Source organism: Taeniopygia guttata, chromosome 3, assembly GCF_048771995.1.
Source record: "Taeniopygia guttata chromosome 3, bTaeGut7.mat, whole genome shotgun sequence".
Taxonomy (NCBI): Eukaryota; Metazoa; Chordata; class Aves; order Passeriformes; family Estrildidae; genus Taeniopygia; species Taeniopygia guttata.
Window position 1 is genome coordinate 26,003,992 of NC_133027.1, and position 18,439 is coordinate 26,022,430.

Below are 18,439 nucleotides of genomic sequence, written 5' to 3' on the forward strand. Positions count from 1 at the left end.
AAATGTTCACTGGTATCTTTTGAAGCATCACTTCATGTTCCTCACATTTTTACACAGATTATTTTCATAAAATGAAGTGCATTTCCTTTCTGTCTGTATTATTTGCTTCAACAATTCAAAAAATTACTTTTTGCTTTATAAGTTGGCTAATCTCTCTCCCATCTTTCACTACCTATCCTTTTGATAAAACAACACATACAAAAGTGAATACTAAAATTGCAAGACTACTGCCCTCCTAATTTCTTATACAGATACGACCTGTCAGTTCTAGATGACTTTGGATCAGACCCAAACGAAAGAATATATTCTAGGTAGTATAATCCTGCATGAAACAATGTGATCTGTATAAAAAATCACTTTTTGAATTACCAGCAACTCTTTCTACTCCTGGGAGATTTCCCATCGAAGCAATGCCTGAATTAGTGCAGAGTGATTTGTGGCTTTCCAGCTGTCATTCATTAATTCTTAGGAAATACAATATACAACAGTACTCAGCCTGGGGTTGTTTAGCAATGTCTTAGGAAGAGTGTAATTTGTCTGCTGAATGTTCTTTAAACTTGTTTTCAAACAATAACTGTAGTCTATTATTTCTATGACCCCCCAAACACATTTCACTCTTGCTGAAATATTGTGTCAGTCACAACTACCCATAAAGGGGGAAGGGAAAGGAATTGTGTCTGAGAAGAGTTTGGTTTAGGAAACAGCAGCTGAGTTGAAGACAAGGGTTTTTATTCCAGTGTTCTGCCTTTCCTGTATCTTTGGCAGAAAGGAAAGCACAGGCAAGGCTGACAGCAGGGACTAGAAGTGACCTGGGCACTCTGATCCACTGGCTTTAGCATTTCAGCACACAGCTGAGCTGCAGCTTAGGAGTCCCTGTTTTAGGAGTATTGCTTTAGAAGGGGTTATAATTCATTGCTAGCTGCCTTGGGTTTTTGACCAGAGACAAGAGAGGACGCTGTGAGGTGCAGGATCTGTTTCAGAATCCAAAAGGCTGGGGACCTTCTACTACGTGAGCCAAGGAGCTGCTTGCAAAAAGCCAGTCAGAGAGACTGTGTAATGCCTGCTTCATCAAGGACTTTTGGCAAACTCTATGACAAGTTCAGCTCAGCCAAAACCACTGCACCTTTAGACATGTACTGTAGGAGACCATGACAACAGAGGGAAGTTTTCTGGTGGGTCTCAGGCACCCCTGCCTTCCCAGGAATCTGAGAAGGTTGCACAGGAAATTCTTTTTAAGTCTATTGCTCTCTTGAATTTGCATGTTAATTATCCTAAACTGCACATTAGATACCTAAGAGATTTTTTTGACCTTTAGCTCTTACGCAGTTGGATTTAAGAACTAAATAAAAAGATACAGAGGTAAACATGAGACAAGAATCACTTACAACAAATACTGGAGTTAACCAAGCATAGCCATTGTTCAGTGTTTAGTAGGCACCATGACAGCAATTATTTTAAGGAAGGATTTGAAAAACAATGCTTCAAGTATTTTTATGGCCAACTCCTCCCATGCTCAGGGGTTTACATGCTTTTAGCTATTGCGTCTGCAACTGAAGCTAACTGTGAAATTAGCAATTTATTTATTTATGGTACATACACACAGATTTGTAACAGTAATAGTGAGTAAGGGTGAATAGTGTATGCAGTGAGTAAAAGTCAGAACCTTTCTTACCAGATTTTCACATTCCCTCTTTAGTCGAATACCTGTGGATTCCCATATTGAAACCTTCCTTGTTCCTTCTTGTGGTGTATACCACTAATACTGTTAACACAATTGTACCTAAATAACATAATATGAGCTCTGCTAAAATAACAAGTCAGACAAAAGAAACCTGGACCTTCAAAATAACTGCCTGAATTGCACGGAAACAGAAGACACCATTAAGTATAAAATAAAGGCCTACGATTCGTAAATTGCTAATGACTCTGTAAGGCTTAGTAAAAGTAGGTGTCCTTAGCAAAGCATATGCATATTAAGATATTTCTCAGGATTATATCTTTACAAAAACTACATTAGAACTTGCAGTCTGATTTCTGTGTTGTGTCCTATTCTGAAAAATATATCAAAGTAAAGAGGAAAAAAATCTCTTACAGAAATTAACTCTGATTACTTAGGCACAGATTTGAATGCTGATTAAATAAAACATAAAGCTGTTGCTAATCTTACTTGGAAGGCATAACTGATAAAAAAGAATAATGAAGACATATGAAAAGTGATGAAATTATCGAGACTATTCTGTGTACATAACTACCAATATTTTAGATTTATCCATCTGAAATCAAGATGTAATTATGCATTAATCCATTTTATTTTTAGACACATCTACAAAGTAGAAATTTTAATTCAGTGGAAAACAAACATACTGTTACTAAAAAAACTGGAATCTGAGATATCAGAAAAAAAGTATTTAATGCTCCTCCTTCATCTAATGTCAATGAAATGTAATAATCATAACTGTTTCTTAATAATTTTGTATGGAATTGAAGGTAATTAATAAATAAGTTTTGACATTTCCTAGCAAAAACAACAGCAATAATCCCAGTAGACAATCTGATGTGTGAGAAATAATTTTCTAAAGTTTAGTGAGTGCTTTTTTGCTCTTCTAATGATTTCTTTAATGGCAGGATTTTTTAAAATTGAATTAAATTGAATTAAAATAAGAATACTATTATTGTATATTATAAAACAAGAAACCAAGTCACCTGCATGGCTGTGAGGATATTGGCTAATGCCTGGCCATACGTGTCATGACAGTGAACAGCAAGAGCACTCAAAGGAATTTCCTTCATAACAGCTTCCAGCATTTTCTTCATACTTCCAGGTGTCCCCACACCTATTGTGTCTCCCAGAGAGATTTCATAACAGCCCATACTGTACAGCCGCTTAGATACCTGATTGGAAACAGAAAAACACCAAGAGGTCAAGATGAAAGAGTATAAAATAGGGTCAAGAACATACACTATAAAGGACACACTTCTGTACAGGTTTTAGGTTTTGACCTACTGAGGTGGATCTATTTATCAGACAACCTATATTCATTCTTGAAAACTGACATAGAAGGAGAACATCCCATGGATCCTCTTTATTTCAAAATTATAGTTCTGCTACATTCTGTACATGGAATAGCTAACCGAGTCAAATCCATCAGAAACTTGCTTTCTGACTTTCCCACAGAATCCAAATGAACAAAATTTTAACATTATGAATTAAGTTTCTGTCAAGCCCTTTCCTAACATTTTCTTCTCTTTGGGGACTTCCCAGCTGTTTGGTTTTCTCCATTTCAGCTTACAAGTTGTGCAGGGTAAAGACCTGTCTTTTTGTTTGCACATTATATGAAGCCAGCAAAGATAATAAGTAGTTAACAAAAACCCTGACTTTTCTTTCTCTTGGCACTTAAAAAAATCAATGAAAACTGAAACTTTAATGTGCTGCAATCAACATTAATTTTGCAATATTTATTTCATGAAGTAAACTTGCTTTTCATGAAATCAAACATTAAAATACTAACAAAGCAAAACTGCAACCTAATTAAAATTCAGTCCTTAAGTTTTAAGAATTTTCTTAATATCAAACAAAACCATATACAAATAGGTCTTACTTATGTAAGCAGAGCCCTAAATATTTCTGGAATTACATCTTCAAGGAGTTCTTTGCATGAGTGAAAACTGAGGTCTGGGTCCACAATTTTTGCATGGAGAGAAACACATTCAGGAGCAGAAAATCATATTTTCACTGAAAATATTTCTTCAGGAATCAAATGCAAGAGCTTTCAATCTTATTTTTGTTGCATTCATTTGGAAAGATTCCACCTTATTTTCAGCTGCTCAATACGTTTGTCCCCTTTAGGATTCCCCACTATGTATGAAAGATCCCAAAAGACCACTCCACTGGAACGGAATCCCAGTTTAGAAACTAACTGTTTAGAGATGAAAAAATACAACTCTCTTCCAAAAAGACATCTTAAGTCACACTGCAGTGTGCTGTTAAAACAATTCCAGGACTTCATCAGTGGGATTGCTGTGAGCATGTCTGAGGAAGCGGACAAAGTGCTGCACCAGCAGTCTCGGAAGCGCTGGATTAATATTGCTGTTCATTTAATTCAAAGAACAGCTGAAAAAAAGAAATAGTCTGAATCACCCTGCTTAAGGCACAGAAGTGCTATGACTATTGCACATGTGGTAAAACTGTGCTTTAAAGTCAGATTCTTTGGTTCATATACACATAAATTCAACATACGTTTTAAGAAAGGGACATTCACCAGAATGCAAAAGGGATTTATCTCACAGCATATTTTTACATCATCAACACATGGCAGGCATTTTAACTAGACTACTGTTGTAAGAAAGAAAAAGGATCATCTGCAGTTAGTGGTGGATTACATTCAGTTAAACCCCAAACCTTAGTGTTTCTTTAAGATCAGGGCAAAGACATGTACTACATTTTCCCCCCTCTTCTTTTAATGCATGATTCAAAGTTTTTCTAGCTGAGTATTTTAGTCATAACTTGGACTATATAAACTGCTAGAAATCATATTGCATTCACTTCTTTTTCATGTTCAGTCCTTGGGTCTTTCTAAATGCAGAGTTCTGAAAGATGGAAGAAGAGAGGGTGAAACTTAACAAGCTGAGCATCATCAATGACTCGTCATGATCTAAACTTAAAGTGATCCTTAAAAAGAGATCTATAATTAATTTAAAGCTTGGAAGCTGAATGGGAATTTTTGTACTCAATTTTCTATTCTACGGTAGTAGAAGGCAGCTGGTTAGATACAGTTTTGTAAGCTTTCAATGTGGATTTTTGGGAGGAGAATGTGGTATAGGAGAATCCACTGGTTTTTATATGTAATCAGGATGTGATTATGAGCTTTCAGCTTTTTTGATTGAACAGGGCTGTGTTCTGCACCACTGAGCAGTTTTGCTATGCATATGAGTCTTGTGCTATTCCCTTCGGAAACATTGTCTTGACACTAAGCATTGATCAAAATGGGAATTGGGGAACTAGCACTGCAACCCCTTAGGCATGTGAATAGTCCTACTCCTGGAAATAATATCTAAAACTATATTTCTATATAGATTACAGAAGTCGATAATCCAGTTATAGATTATTTTAATCAATTTACAATCTAAAAAACCTGCAGTTCTTGTGCTGTAAGGGAAACTTTAATGATCCAGTAATATTCAAACAAGAGTAGGTACATTTTCTATAGATCAGAATGTGTCCTAGATAATATTTAATTTAATGAATTAATTGCTTTTGGTTAAAAGGAAGCTAAAGAAAGAAATAAGCAGGCAGAAAGACAAAAACAGCCAAGCATATGATGGAATTATATGATAATGGATTATACAACTGGCTACAAGGACATTATACAGTGTTTCCGAAAACTTTCAAGCTTTATCTGCCTAAAGTTGAAATATCCAAACCACAAAATGATAAATGACTTTCTTTCAAGAATCAGCAGAGTAATAGGATAAGACTAGGCAATTTATTTTAGGATATGAAAACTGTTTGTTTGTTCGTTTTAAATAAAGAACCATACAAACGTACCTCATAGATTCCATAAGTCTGAGGCATCTGAATTTTGCACTCACTCGATAACTATGCGTAAAACAGTTACATATCTAGCATGGAAGAAATTAATCTAGTCTACTACAATCTGTAATAATGCATGTAGTCTGAAATAATCCACCTCTTCTAATTGCTTTTGCTTCAGTTAAAAAATATTTTGCTTTAAAAGAATTAAAATGGTCACCGTTACTGACTTCGGGATAAACTGCCTAAACCTCTCAATCGTAGCTGCTGATTGCAATATACACTCAAGGGAGTCAAAATGCTCCCATTCCAAAAAGATGATGACCAGAGCAGCAGCTCTCTGAAAGAATTTAGCAACTCAACCAGTAATTTTGGCAATGATGATTCTATGCATGTATTTATATAAAAGCCATCGGATGCTTCTATATATGGCAGTGCTTACTGAATCAGGGATGGAATTATTAAATTTAATGTGGTAGCTTTTATTCATGAACACATACACAGTGGTACACAGATACACAAGACAGCACTTATTAAGATAAGATAGAAACTATAAAACATTGAGATGCTTGAGCGTGTCCAGGGGAGGGCAACAAGGCCGGTGAGGGGCTTGGAACACAAGCCCTGTGAGGAACATTTGAAGGAACTGGGGTTGTTTAGCCTGAAGAAGAGGAGGCTTAGAGGTGACCTTATTGCTCTCTACAGCTTCCTGAAGGGAGGTTGTAGACAACTGGGGGTCGATCTCTTCCACCAGGCAGCAACTGACAGAACAAGAGGACACAGTCTCAAGCTGCATCAGGGAAGGCATAGCTTGGATATTAGGAAAAAAATTTTTACTGAAAGAATAATAAAGTACTGGAATTTTCTTCCCAGGGAGGTGGTAGAAGCACCATCTTTGGATGTGCTTAAAAAAAGACTGGACTTGGCACTTGGTGCTATAGTCTAGTTGAGGTGTTAGGACATAAATTGGACTTGGTGATCTTAGAGGTCTCTTCCGACCTCATTATTCTGTGGTTCTGTGATTCTATGAAAATAAAATAGCTCTGTGAGTAAAAGTTTTCAGGTCTGGAACATTAAATGGCAATCCCACTGGCAAACTGAGAAGGAGCTTTTCTCAGTAAAAGGAGCTTTTCTCAGTAAAAAACAAGCAACACATGGAAAGAAGCCAGTGGGGGAACATGGTAAACGTATGTGATCTGCTCTAACTAAAGTTGTGTCATTTCTAACCTTCACTTTGTATTAAAACAAATAAATTTACAAATACTGAGTACCTTCCAAATTAGCTTTTTTTTTTTTTTTTCCAAAGACTCTGAGTCTTTGTGTGGATGTTGTGGGAGAAGTATTATCACAAATTCCATCTGGAGTGTATACTAGAAGAAGATGCAGGAGAACAGGACCTGAAAACTACCCACACAGAACACAATATATCAGACAAATGTCGACTAGTTGCTAGTGCTACAAACTGGAAAATAATGGTTTGGATATTCTGCTAGATCAACAGAAATAGGTGATTAAGTCTTCTAGAAAAGACAAGTCTGGCTCTAGGCCAGCATGTTCTGTCTTAAGTCTCTTGGAATTTTTACTCCACTTTCTTTTTTTACAGTCCACTTTGATGCCCACTTTGCCTTCCTGCAAAGTTTTACACTTCAGTTTCACTCATCTCTCTTCCAGAAAAAGGGCTGGACTAACATATCTTCTTCCTTATCCTATATTCTAAATGGGAAAAAGGGGCAGGGAGGGAAGGTGCAACTTACTCCATCATGACACTAGAGCAATTTAAGAAAACAAATTGGGGGTGAGTTTTGGTTGATGTTTCAATCACATGACCCTCACCAGAAGCACAAAGACAATACAGTGTGCTTACTCCAGCATAAAATGGATTTTAAAAGCAAAAAGCTGTGCAGGAAACCCTCCTGTACAACATAGTCCACTGACATATGTGCTTGAGTCTATTTCCTTAAGTAATTTCTTACCTTCTTGCTAGATGAAGTAGTGCATAAGATTTTTTCTCATGACTGATAACAATCAAAATATGCTATTTTTCTCACATTTATGTATATGGTTATGGTACCATATACCACTGTATATGGTTAAGTAAGGTTATGCACCAAGTTTTAGCATTAGCAAGGTTTTTTTCTTGTTTTCCTTAAATTTTTATTATTAAGTAGAGAGAATTAGTTATAGCAATTTTAAAATGTATTTTTGATTCATTAAAAAGACAAGCCATTAAAAATAAATTCACTCTTACTTCAGCCACTTTATCTGGTACAACGTTTCCTTCATATGGGCATCCCAAGGCACAGGACACGTATCTATAACAAAAAGAATGCACAACATTCTGATTTATATATTTTTAATATATTTATATTTATATTTTATATATATATATATATATATATATATATATATATGTATTCACCCATGTTATATTACAAATAGATTAAATATAATTTTGAACATATAAACCAATCAACATAAAGATTTGAATGAAAAGTTAAAATTACATCAGATGACAACAGAAGGTTTATCAATTTTCCTTTCAGATCACAGAACAGCAATGCAAAGCTTTATTTATGCTCAATATGTATTACGAGTTGTATAGGACTGTCAATGTGGCCAAGTTTACAATGTTGTAGGACACTTGGTTTTTCTTGGTATTTCTGTCTGAAGCTGCAAGAGTCAGCTCAAACTTTGCCTTGCCTTGCCTTGACCTCACAGGGTATTCAGAGAAATATATCACTTTCTTCCTTGTACTACCTAGCCAGATCACAGACTGCTCCAGACAACCCCACCATCTCATCAGAACTATGGTGATTAAGGAAGCTTTCCCACTCTCTCTGTACTGGCATTTCTGTCCCAGTGCCCCAGAAGAATTATAGCTCCATTGCAAGCTGTAATTTAGGCATGCCTTGGGACAAGAAGAAACTGAGAAGCCAAACTGTGTCCCTCAGCAGCTATTGGCTCCACAAAGAACAAAAACTGAAAGCCACAACCAAACTTCAGCCCTAATTCTCTATTAGCATAGAATTCAGTTTAAATTTCCTCTTTTTAATGATTATTAGGACCCATGAAATTCTAATAAAACTTCTAATTGTTTATCTTAACTTGATCAGGAATATGATTAAACTAACCAGAAACATCCAGTCAAAATCAAAAGTGTGACTGTAAAAGGATTTACAACAGATTCAGAGGCCTGCAGAGCCCCAGTCCCAGTGGGAGGTTGCTCAACTGCTTAATAGGAGAACAAGAGCCTCCATCGATCTCCCATCATTCCCTTTCGCTCAACACCGAAGGATATAATGTAAAATTATACATTGTATAATGCAAAAGGGATTGAACGGATGCCAGTTTGTATGTAGTCAAGGTCCATGGGGTAAAGGATGTATTGTTTCTTTGCAGTTGAAGGAGAAACTGATTGATAGAATGTGAAATTAAGATCAGTAACAGGCAAAAATAAGTTGCAAAAAAATGTCCATATTTTAATGCATAGAGCGTATTCCATCCCTTATATGAAGGCATGGTGCTGGCTCACTAGAAGTAACAGTAAGAATTAAGCCAACCTTAAATCTAAAAAGAGTCTGATTAGCTCTGACAAAGAAATGGAAATTAATTTAGTTCCCAGAAAAGTGGTTGGGTCCATTACATCCTGCTCATAATTTTAATCCAGATGCCTACTAGGCATGATTTCAATTATCTATATGTCATTATGAAAACCAGGTTTTTGAAACCTGGCCACAGAATTTATTAACTATCAGCCTCAATTTACATGTCACTGTTTAAATTCCAAAATTCTGAATTTTCATATCTACATTAAAGATAATGTAGCTACTGTTAACAGTTAAACACTGTCCTGATTTTCAGTGACATGTAACTGAAAAGCAATTCAGGATAATTTCCTCCATTTTTTTATGCATACAGCTTTTCAAATGAAACTAAGTGTGAAGAATTTCAGACCCAAAAGATTGCTTTTTACATAATACTACAGTGCCTAGAGCTAGTGACTGCATACACCTACTGAAATTATTTTCAATATCAGCCACAGCATTTTTATGAAGTGATTAAGAACAGCACTAAATACTAAGTAAATGCAAAACATATAGTATGTATGTGCACGTGTTCCCTTTACTTACATATCTTTACAGGTTCCTAATGGCTGCATATGTCAGATCAAGAAGATATGCATTTGGTAGTGATAATGTGGCATGAACGACATCTGGGATGAAGTAGGGCAAATAAAAGTAAAAGCAGGCCAAAAGGTATCTAGAGAACAACAGAATACTCCCTGTGGTTCACACCAGAGAGCAGAAACTTGCCTGAGCTCACATAATTCAGCTGGGCCTGCTGGGGTATGAAAGTATGTGGTGACCTGAGGAATCTGCCTGCAACAATACACAAATCTGTTTGAGATTATGAACTCTCTGCATACTTACACCATTGCGACTCAACTGACATTTTAAACAAGGAAAATATGGTAGATATAATCTATCTGGGCATCTGATATTCAATATTAAACTGGAGAAAATAGGGATTAGTGAAAGAATTTGACAGGAAAAGAATTTCCTACCAGAGAGACAACAAAGTCCAGTGAAGAATGAAAAAACAAATTTTCAGTAGAGTTCATCAAGAATCAGCTTGGCAGAATTTTATCTAATATCTTCACTTAATGAGTTGGAAAAAAAATAGAGATGTGGTGATAACATTAAATTTGAAAGTGAAGTACTTAAAATGCAGCTGTAAAAGAGCGAAGTGCACTCCAGACATATATCAGGATAAGCATTTTTAATAGAAGACATAAAATATCAGACAGAATCACAAAATAAGCTGAGCTGGAAGAAACTCACAAGGATCACTGAGTCCAGCTCCTGGACCCTGCACAACACCATTCCCAAGAGTCATGCCATGTGCCTGAGAGCATCGTCAAAATTCTTCTCAAACTCTGTCAGGCTGGTGCTGTAACCACTTCCCTGGAGAGCTGTTCCAGTGCCCAACAGCCCTCTGGGTAAAGAACCTTTTTCTAATATCCAATCTATTCTCCTCTGGCAAACCTTCAGACCATTCCTTCAGGTCCTGGCACAGATTACCACAGAGTTCAGATCAGTGTCTGCCCCTCCTCTTGCCCTCATGAGGAAGCTGTAACTGCAATGAGGTCTCCCCTCAGTTTTCTTCAGGCTGAACAGACCAAGTGACCTCAACTGCTTCTCATACAGCTTCCCCTCAAGGTCCTTCACCATCTTTGTTTCCCTTCTCTGAATGCACACAAATATTTTTCTCGTATTGTGGCATCCCAAACCCCACACAATATTCCAACTGAGGCCGCCCCAGTGCAGAGCAGAGTGGGACAATCCCCTCTCTTGCCCGGCTGGCCATGCTGTGCCTGATGCCCCCTAGGACAGGGTTGGCTCTCCTGGCTGACAGGGCACTACTGACTCAGACTCGTTATTGACCAGGACCCTCAGGTCCCTTTCTGGGGCACTGCTTTCCAGCATCTCATTCCCCAGTCTGTCTGTACATCCAAGCTTGCCCCATCCCAGGTGCAGAATCTGGCACATTCCCTTCATAGGGTTGGTGATTGCCCAGCCCTCTAATTTGTCATTGTCTCTCTGCAGGGCCTCCCTGCTTTTGAGGAAGTTGACAGCTCTTCATGATTTTATAAAATTTTCAAGCTTGCTTAGTATCCCTTCCAGTCCTATGTCCAAGTCATTTATGAAAATGTTGAAGAACACAGGGCCTAAGATGAAGCCCTGTGGAATTCTTTTTGAAAAGGTCTTGCTGCATTCTTTTAGGAAATGAAATACAATTTGAGTCAGTTGCAGAAAACTACATGCAAGCTGGAACATAGGCAGGCAAGCAGTGACTACTGCTAGTGAGGAGTGCTTAGCATGTGAAAATACACATGTCTCTGTGAAAGAGTGAAGATAATCATGTGTCTGGTCTGAGTATTTGCCAGGAAATTTAGAATTAAGGCAGTGCTGTGTGGGATGCTCTGTAATTGCATCTGTGTGTTTCTAAACTATTAAGTGGATGTGTGAGGAATTATGTTTCGATACAAAGGTAGATCTGTTATCTACAGATAAATTTGGCTGTTACATTTTTGTTTGATTTTTGATGAAAGAACCCAAAGGGCATTAAAATCACAAGAGAATACCACCAAATCAGAGCCCCAAGACCTCCACCCACATGACTCCAACATGGGAAACAACTCTGAAGGATATTCTGCAGAACTGCTTGGAAAGAAGAAAATTACCAAAACAGAGCCACAGAGAGCAGCAGAAGACACAAGTTAAAGGAATAGTCTGGTCAACTGCAGCAAACACTACTGACAAATCAAGAAGAATGAGGAGAGACTACTGTTTCTGAGATCTTGTCATCAGGGAGTTTGTTGAGAGTTGTTGCAGTTGCAAGCAAGGAACAGAAGCCAAAGTGTAGGAGTTATAGGAGGGAATCACAGAAGAGGGCCTCTAGACAGTAATTATAAACAGCGCCTTCAATGAGCTTAGGAATGAAGAAGAGATAGGAGATGAGATACGATATGAAGAACCAAGTAGGGTCAAAGGTGCAATTTTTAAGAGGCAAATGCTTGCTTATATTGCAAGTGGAAAAGAGCCAAAGGACAGTGAGAGGTTAAGAAAGAGAATAAGGGAGGGAAAAAATAAGAGGAAGAACAGAACATGGGGTCACTGGGGCAAGTGGAGGGGGTACAGCTGGAAAGTAGACAAGAAACTTCTGCTTCTCTGACAGTGGAGAAGAAAGCACAGAAAGACATGGATGTGGTATCTATTTTTCTTAGGAGATCCTTAGTGAAGAAAAGCAGTAGAGGAAAGAGAAGAGTTTGAGCAATAAATTACAGAGGCAACTGGGATTTAATTTGTGAATTCAATTAAGTTGGAGAATACAGCTGCTTTCTAAAAAGATGGCAGGACTGAAACTAAAAAATATACCATAATGAAAGAGACTGTTCCGGTCTCAGAATATTCATGGGATACTCCACAGTATGAGAGCAGAAGCAAATATCTGGGAGTTCGTAAAGTGGAATCTGCAATGGAAGTGTTTAATTCTAAGTATGTGCTTAAGTCTTTGATGAATCAAGGCAAGACAAAGCTTAACTAAGTCTTCAGCACACAGAAAAAGACAACAGCCCATGAAGCCAGAGATGGAAAGAAGGACTTGCAAGTGAACACATTGATACATGATGCTTTAGCAACACACAAGTATATGCTGTTTCGCTCACTGAGGTTTTGAGAAATCAGAATCCTTCCCTTTAAGTGATAAAAAGAAGTTTCACCTGGCAGAGTTTACCCACTTGCTCGCCTGTCTGCAGATTTCACTGCATCATTCAGTCTTCTACTAAATTGTTTCTATGCATATAAAACAAAAACCTAAAAAAATACACCACTTGACTGTGTAATATTTTGCACAAAAATGCTGAACAACCTCTGGGGATGGGGAGGGAGAAGGAAGAGGAAAAGAGTTTTTAATTTCTTCCAGTATGCCAAAACCAAATTTCAATGTTCCACAAATGGTATAGACAGTACAAGGTCCCTATGATCAAGGTCACTAGGTGATAATCACATCAGCCCAGTGCCTGTGAGGTGAAGGATATAAAGCCACAAACAGGGTAAATGAGCAAACATTTCTTAACCAAAGTGTGTTAAAACGAAAATGAATCCAAGCAGAAACTGAACTCCATGTTGTAATCAGCCCTTTGTCAACTTGTTTGAGCAGGAGTCCCAGAGCCAGATCCACAGCTGCTACCACAGCTGGAAGCATGAAGCCTCCTGAGAAGCCAGTTGCAGACTCAGATGCTGCTGTTTCCTGTTTATTATTATAGTGTAAGTTTGCATATAATTTACCATGTTCACTGCAGATGTATTTATTTTTATTGGATGTTTGTGCTTAAATGTACATGCCTATCATTTCGTGAATTGATAATATTAAGGTTGATCTATTCTGTCTCTTTCCAAAGAAAACCATTTATTAAAAACAGGGAGTCATTAGTGTAGGGAGAGAGTAAACACAAAGTGAAGAGAGAGAGAAAGATTCCTCCAGAAACAGATTATCCAAGCCAAGTTTAAAATGTGTAAATAAGGCCAGGATCTTTTTTCACATTTGATTTTAAAAACAACCAAAAAACCCCCCAAACACACTCCCTCTCCCCCTAAAAAAAAAAAAGAAAAAAATGAAACAATCTCTCCATGTATTTAGTGCCCAGTTACAAGTAATATAGTGAATATGAAAAAATATTTGCTAATATTTTTAAATTAAAAAAAAACCATTAAATTGTGAACTATGATAAGATAAAATACTGAACTATGTTCTACAAAATAGTTACTTCTCTAAAAAGTAACCAAACTGTTACAATAACGAAGGACCACTTAACCATTTAACTTGCAATAACTCTAGATACCTATGGAGCTATCAGTAACACATTAGCAAACACATCACATTGTTACCTTATAATTTCATAATAACATTTTACATCTGATTTACACTACCCCTTAAGAAGACACGGGGATCACTGATCATTTTTACTTCCCATGGTACAAAAACAATGGGTAAAAGTTGGTATAAATTTATTACTCAGGAAAACCTTCACAAAGTGCAATCATCCAGTCTGGTAGAGCCAGTTCCAAGATCCATTTCTTAACCTGTTGCCAGTACAGAGAAATTCGCTAAGTCCCTACATCCCAGCAATCTCTGGCTTCTTAAACTTCTCCAAGGCACTTATTCCAGTTGTCTTAATACTGCGTAACCCTGTAGATTTGTCTACCATTCACATACAAAATTGTGTCTCTTCCAAGTCTATTAAATGCTCATCTACATTTTGTTGTTTCCATAACCCCAACTACAGGCTCATTTATAGTGACATGAAGATGTTACACTGGTTTTACTACCTAGAAAAGTGATACTAGTATAAATCACAATATTCTCAAAATAATTGTGACTATGCTAAACTCCACAGTGTAGTCTTTAAAATGGGCAGTCTAAAGCAATGTGAAAAAACATGTATTTGAGCCCTAAGTATTCTAGAAAACAAGAAAATATGAGTTCTGAGTTTCTCTCTGTATTTGTAAGACATACACAGCTTCAAACTATATGTATTTGTGCAAAACTGAATTGTTGAGTTTATCTTATGGATTTCTAATTACATCTAAAAGATTCACTACTGTAAGGCTATTCAAATATCTCAGCTTAAGTTACTTAGGATGGACTGTAGTAAAGGAAAAAAAAAGAACATTGTTGAACTGAATTATAAAGATCTGATTATCCTGATAATCAGGAGTTTTAGATAATCAGGGTGTGTCTTTATAAACAAAACAGGCTGTGCTATTAGTTTCTAAAACCAATTGTTGCAAGTACATTAAAATGAAAAGAATTTATTCTTCCACATCTTCTTTTTCAAAAAGAAATCTCAATATCATTAGCACAAGACAGATATAACTAGAATCAATTATTTAAGTCTTTAATATATTTTGTTTAATATATATTAGCACCAAAGTAAACCAATAATTATTTCCTATAATCAACAAAGAATAAAGTACGTTGCAACCTGTAAGCTTTATTATAGCATAATATAAAAGGTGGTGGTAATAATAATAATAATAATAATAATAATAACATACAACATAGTTTCTTTGTTATCTATTTTTCAAGGTAAAAATATTGCTATATTTCAAGTATATCAACCAATATTTGAATTCCGTGCAAACACAGATGTAAGTATAGTGATACATTTCAAAATGCTTTTATGTACTGTGAACTGCACCATTCAACTCATTCTTAAAAGGCATAGGACATAAACAAAGGAATTACATAGAGCAGTTCAGAATTAATGTTTGATTGCATGTGCTTTAATTTATGAAGCAGCAGCTTTGTAAGGAAATGCCTCTAGAGGTATTCTACAGCAATCACTTGCATCTATTTTTTTAATGCTGAATCTCTAAATATTTGCATACACATTCACATTTGAACAAATGGCCTTAAAAGGGTGATTCACATGAACATTCTTCAGGTCTGGGACATCAATACAGCTTGTAATTGCTGACCACGGAGAAGTGTTTTTTTAGTAAAGGAAAAAATTACAACCTTTCAGGCTTATATCCCTTGTTCATTTTTTGTTAGGAAATCCTACATAGTATTGAATGTTTCAGAGTGAGATAGTCTGATTTTATGTCACGGTCAGAGGACATAAAGCACCATTTTTGGAAAAGAGAGAAAAATACCAGTCCCTACTTCCTTTACTGCTCTATCATACTAAGTGCAATTAATTCCTGCGTCTTTTTAAATTTTGGAATACATTAACTTAGAAGAATCTAGCTTAATGGAATTCATTAGCTTGTAGAAACCAGCTTATTCAGAATTTACTTAACATTTTCTTCATATGTACATTCACAATCTACAAGTTAAAGGACGATCCAAGTGATTACTTCTAATTACCATTTCCCACAATTTTTTATCAATCCTGGCTGTTAAGACTTAATTTTTAATCACTGAAGTTGTGATATTTTTAGTAGTACCTGAATCATGCATTGCAAGGCGCAAATTTAAAGCCAGCACTATTTTGTGTCACTTTACATGTAAAACACACATAGTAGTAATTAGCTGACCATGCAGTTCATAACTGACTTGGCTGAGTGTCTTCACAGAGTGTGTCCCGGATGTTATTGTAAAGTTTTTATGCATGTATTAGAAAAACTCCCAAACTAACCCAAAACCTTAAACAAAACCCAACAGAACCCCACCCCTTTATGATGCTAATAAATGGTCTAACTTCTAAGACCATATGCAACATTTCAATTCTTTATAAACATTTGAACTGATTTAGTAAACATTTAGAAAACTGTGGACTGTGCTACAGATTTTAAATGTGACAGCTGACAACATAAATTTTTTGGATGATGATGGAGTCAATGTTAGTGCAGCTGTAGTAACAGTAAGACATGCAAAAGCTGAAAGTTTAGTTTCAACTGTTTTGAGTGCATTTTTCATAAGATTCAAGTATTGCCAATGATTTATGGTCACTACATAAATTGTAAATTGCCAGTAAAAATAGGAAATACAATTTGAACCCCTTAAAATTATTTTTGGAAGTATTTTTCAACTGCTCAAATAAGGAGTTAGGGCAAGGCACTAAATTATCCATTTCCTGCAAATAAATAATGCATTAAACAATAATAGTGCTTTAGAAAGGAAACAATCTCTGTATTGAAATGAACACAAATACAGTTTATGCATATTGTTATTTTTATTACTTTGGTAATTGTAGAAAAATATTTAGCCTACAAAATTTATATTAGAATTTAAAATATGTAGTCCTGGGAGCTTACTTTAGGAAGGGCTGCAGGTTTTGGTGATGGTTCTTTAAATTAGCCAATGTCTAAAAGGGTGATTAAAAACTAAGCCCACAGAGTAAAAATCTTTCCCTGTATAGTCAACAGCTTCATTTTGTGCTAGCTTGCAGTACAAAGACTATTATTACATTTTTTCTATTTCTTGTAATTTACACAAATTACATGGTCCTGATCCTTTGCCTATGCAGAAGAAGAATGGGATTAATTTGTTCTTATTCCTGATATCAGAGATGGTCATCCACAGCTTAGCCTTAGACAGGCCACCTATAGAATGATAACACCGGATGGATCTAACCTCCTTTGCAGCCAAAAGGATGGATCATTCAGAGAGTATTGCATCTTATCCTATGGCAGGTACTTTTAAAAAGCACATACAGTAAACCATAGCAAGAAGGTTGCCTAATTCCTTCTAGTAACTACCAGAAAATTTAGGATGACAAGCTCAGGCTTGTTCTGTGGTCAAGCTCAGATGTGCCTCATGTTACAACAATAGTGAAAAATAATACATAATTATTGTCAGCAAATAATATCTACACAACAAAAAACCTGAAACTAATCTTCAGTTGAGTAACAACCAGTCAAACCATGAACACCTATTCAAAATAGTGAATATAAAAAAAAACTTGCCACAAACCCTTTACTGTCTCAGCATTTAAAAAAAAAATTGCATGGAAGCAGGATAGCAAAATGCTGTTTATTGTATCTGTCACTAAAAGCAGCTTCCTTAGCAACAGCTAAAGATGGGATCAAAAATCACAGACTTCAGTAGCTAATTATTTTTTTATTGTTTTATTTCCAAGAAAAAGTCACCAGGATTGCACTGAATATTTCTGTGAAATCTCAATTTAAGTTTTACTTTCTGATTATCTTTTAATTTTTTTTTTCATTGAGGAAGAGAAACCCAGAGTTTTATCTCATTAAATACAATTAAAAACTCCAGAAGTCTTCCAAATGTACTGCAATATTTGGGGACTAATGAATTACTTTCTCTCAAGTACTAATGAATTCTTTATAGTAGTGCAGGCTTTTCTACCAGAGAAAATAATAGTTTAATTTTCTAGAATTAAGTTTGAAATGTCAGACTGCTTCCATAACCTCCCTCCTCACAAGCATCTGAAATGTTGTAAACAGCTTTACTTCCTGGATTTGGTACTCAAAACTGATGCTTCTTCTTTAAGAATTTTCTCATTTTTTAACTAATTGGAAGTTTTAGACCTGTTAGACATTTTTTCAACTGCTGGGAGATCTACTGTTGGGGAGGGTAGGTAAATATGATTAAGAACCACAATGGTACAGCCAGGACGAGTATAACGCCCCCTACTGGCTGGACAATTACCCTCACCTACAGCGGGGTCCAAAAGCCGAATGGATTCTCCCATGTCACCCCCCAGAATGTATGGTTCACCCCACATCTGTAACCCTCCCCTGAACCATCAGGTGCCTGTGACCCCATTGGCCCAGGTCCTGTTCCAGCCCACCCTGGAGCCCCCCTTGATAAGGGGTCTCCAGGGGGCTGGACGCCCTCTTGGATCTTCCTTCCCCTCCTGGAGAGTCCTCCGGG

General features: G+C 36.4%; 1 protein-coding gene across 3 annotated transcripts in view; it reads right to left on the bottom strand.

Moving 5' to 3' along the window:
* HMGCLL1 (3-hydroxy-3-methylglutaryl-CoA lyase like 1) overlaps positions 1 to 18,439 on the bottom strand; it is a 73,298-nt gene that overhangs the window by 26,806 nt on the left and 28,053 nt on the right. For all 3 annotated transcript variants that reach the window (XM_030267362.4, XM_030267364.4, XM_041715047.2), the window contains 2 exons: positions 7,779 to 7,842; positions 2,704 to 2,892 (listed from right to left, as the gene is read on the bottom strand). In XM_030267362.4, the coding sequence (XP_030123222.4) occupies positions 2,704 to 2,892; positions 7,779 to 7,842 (253 nt within the window). The remainder of the gene's footprint in view (positions 1 to 2,703; positions 2,893 to 7,778; positions 7,843 to 18,439) is intronic.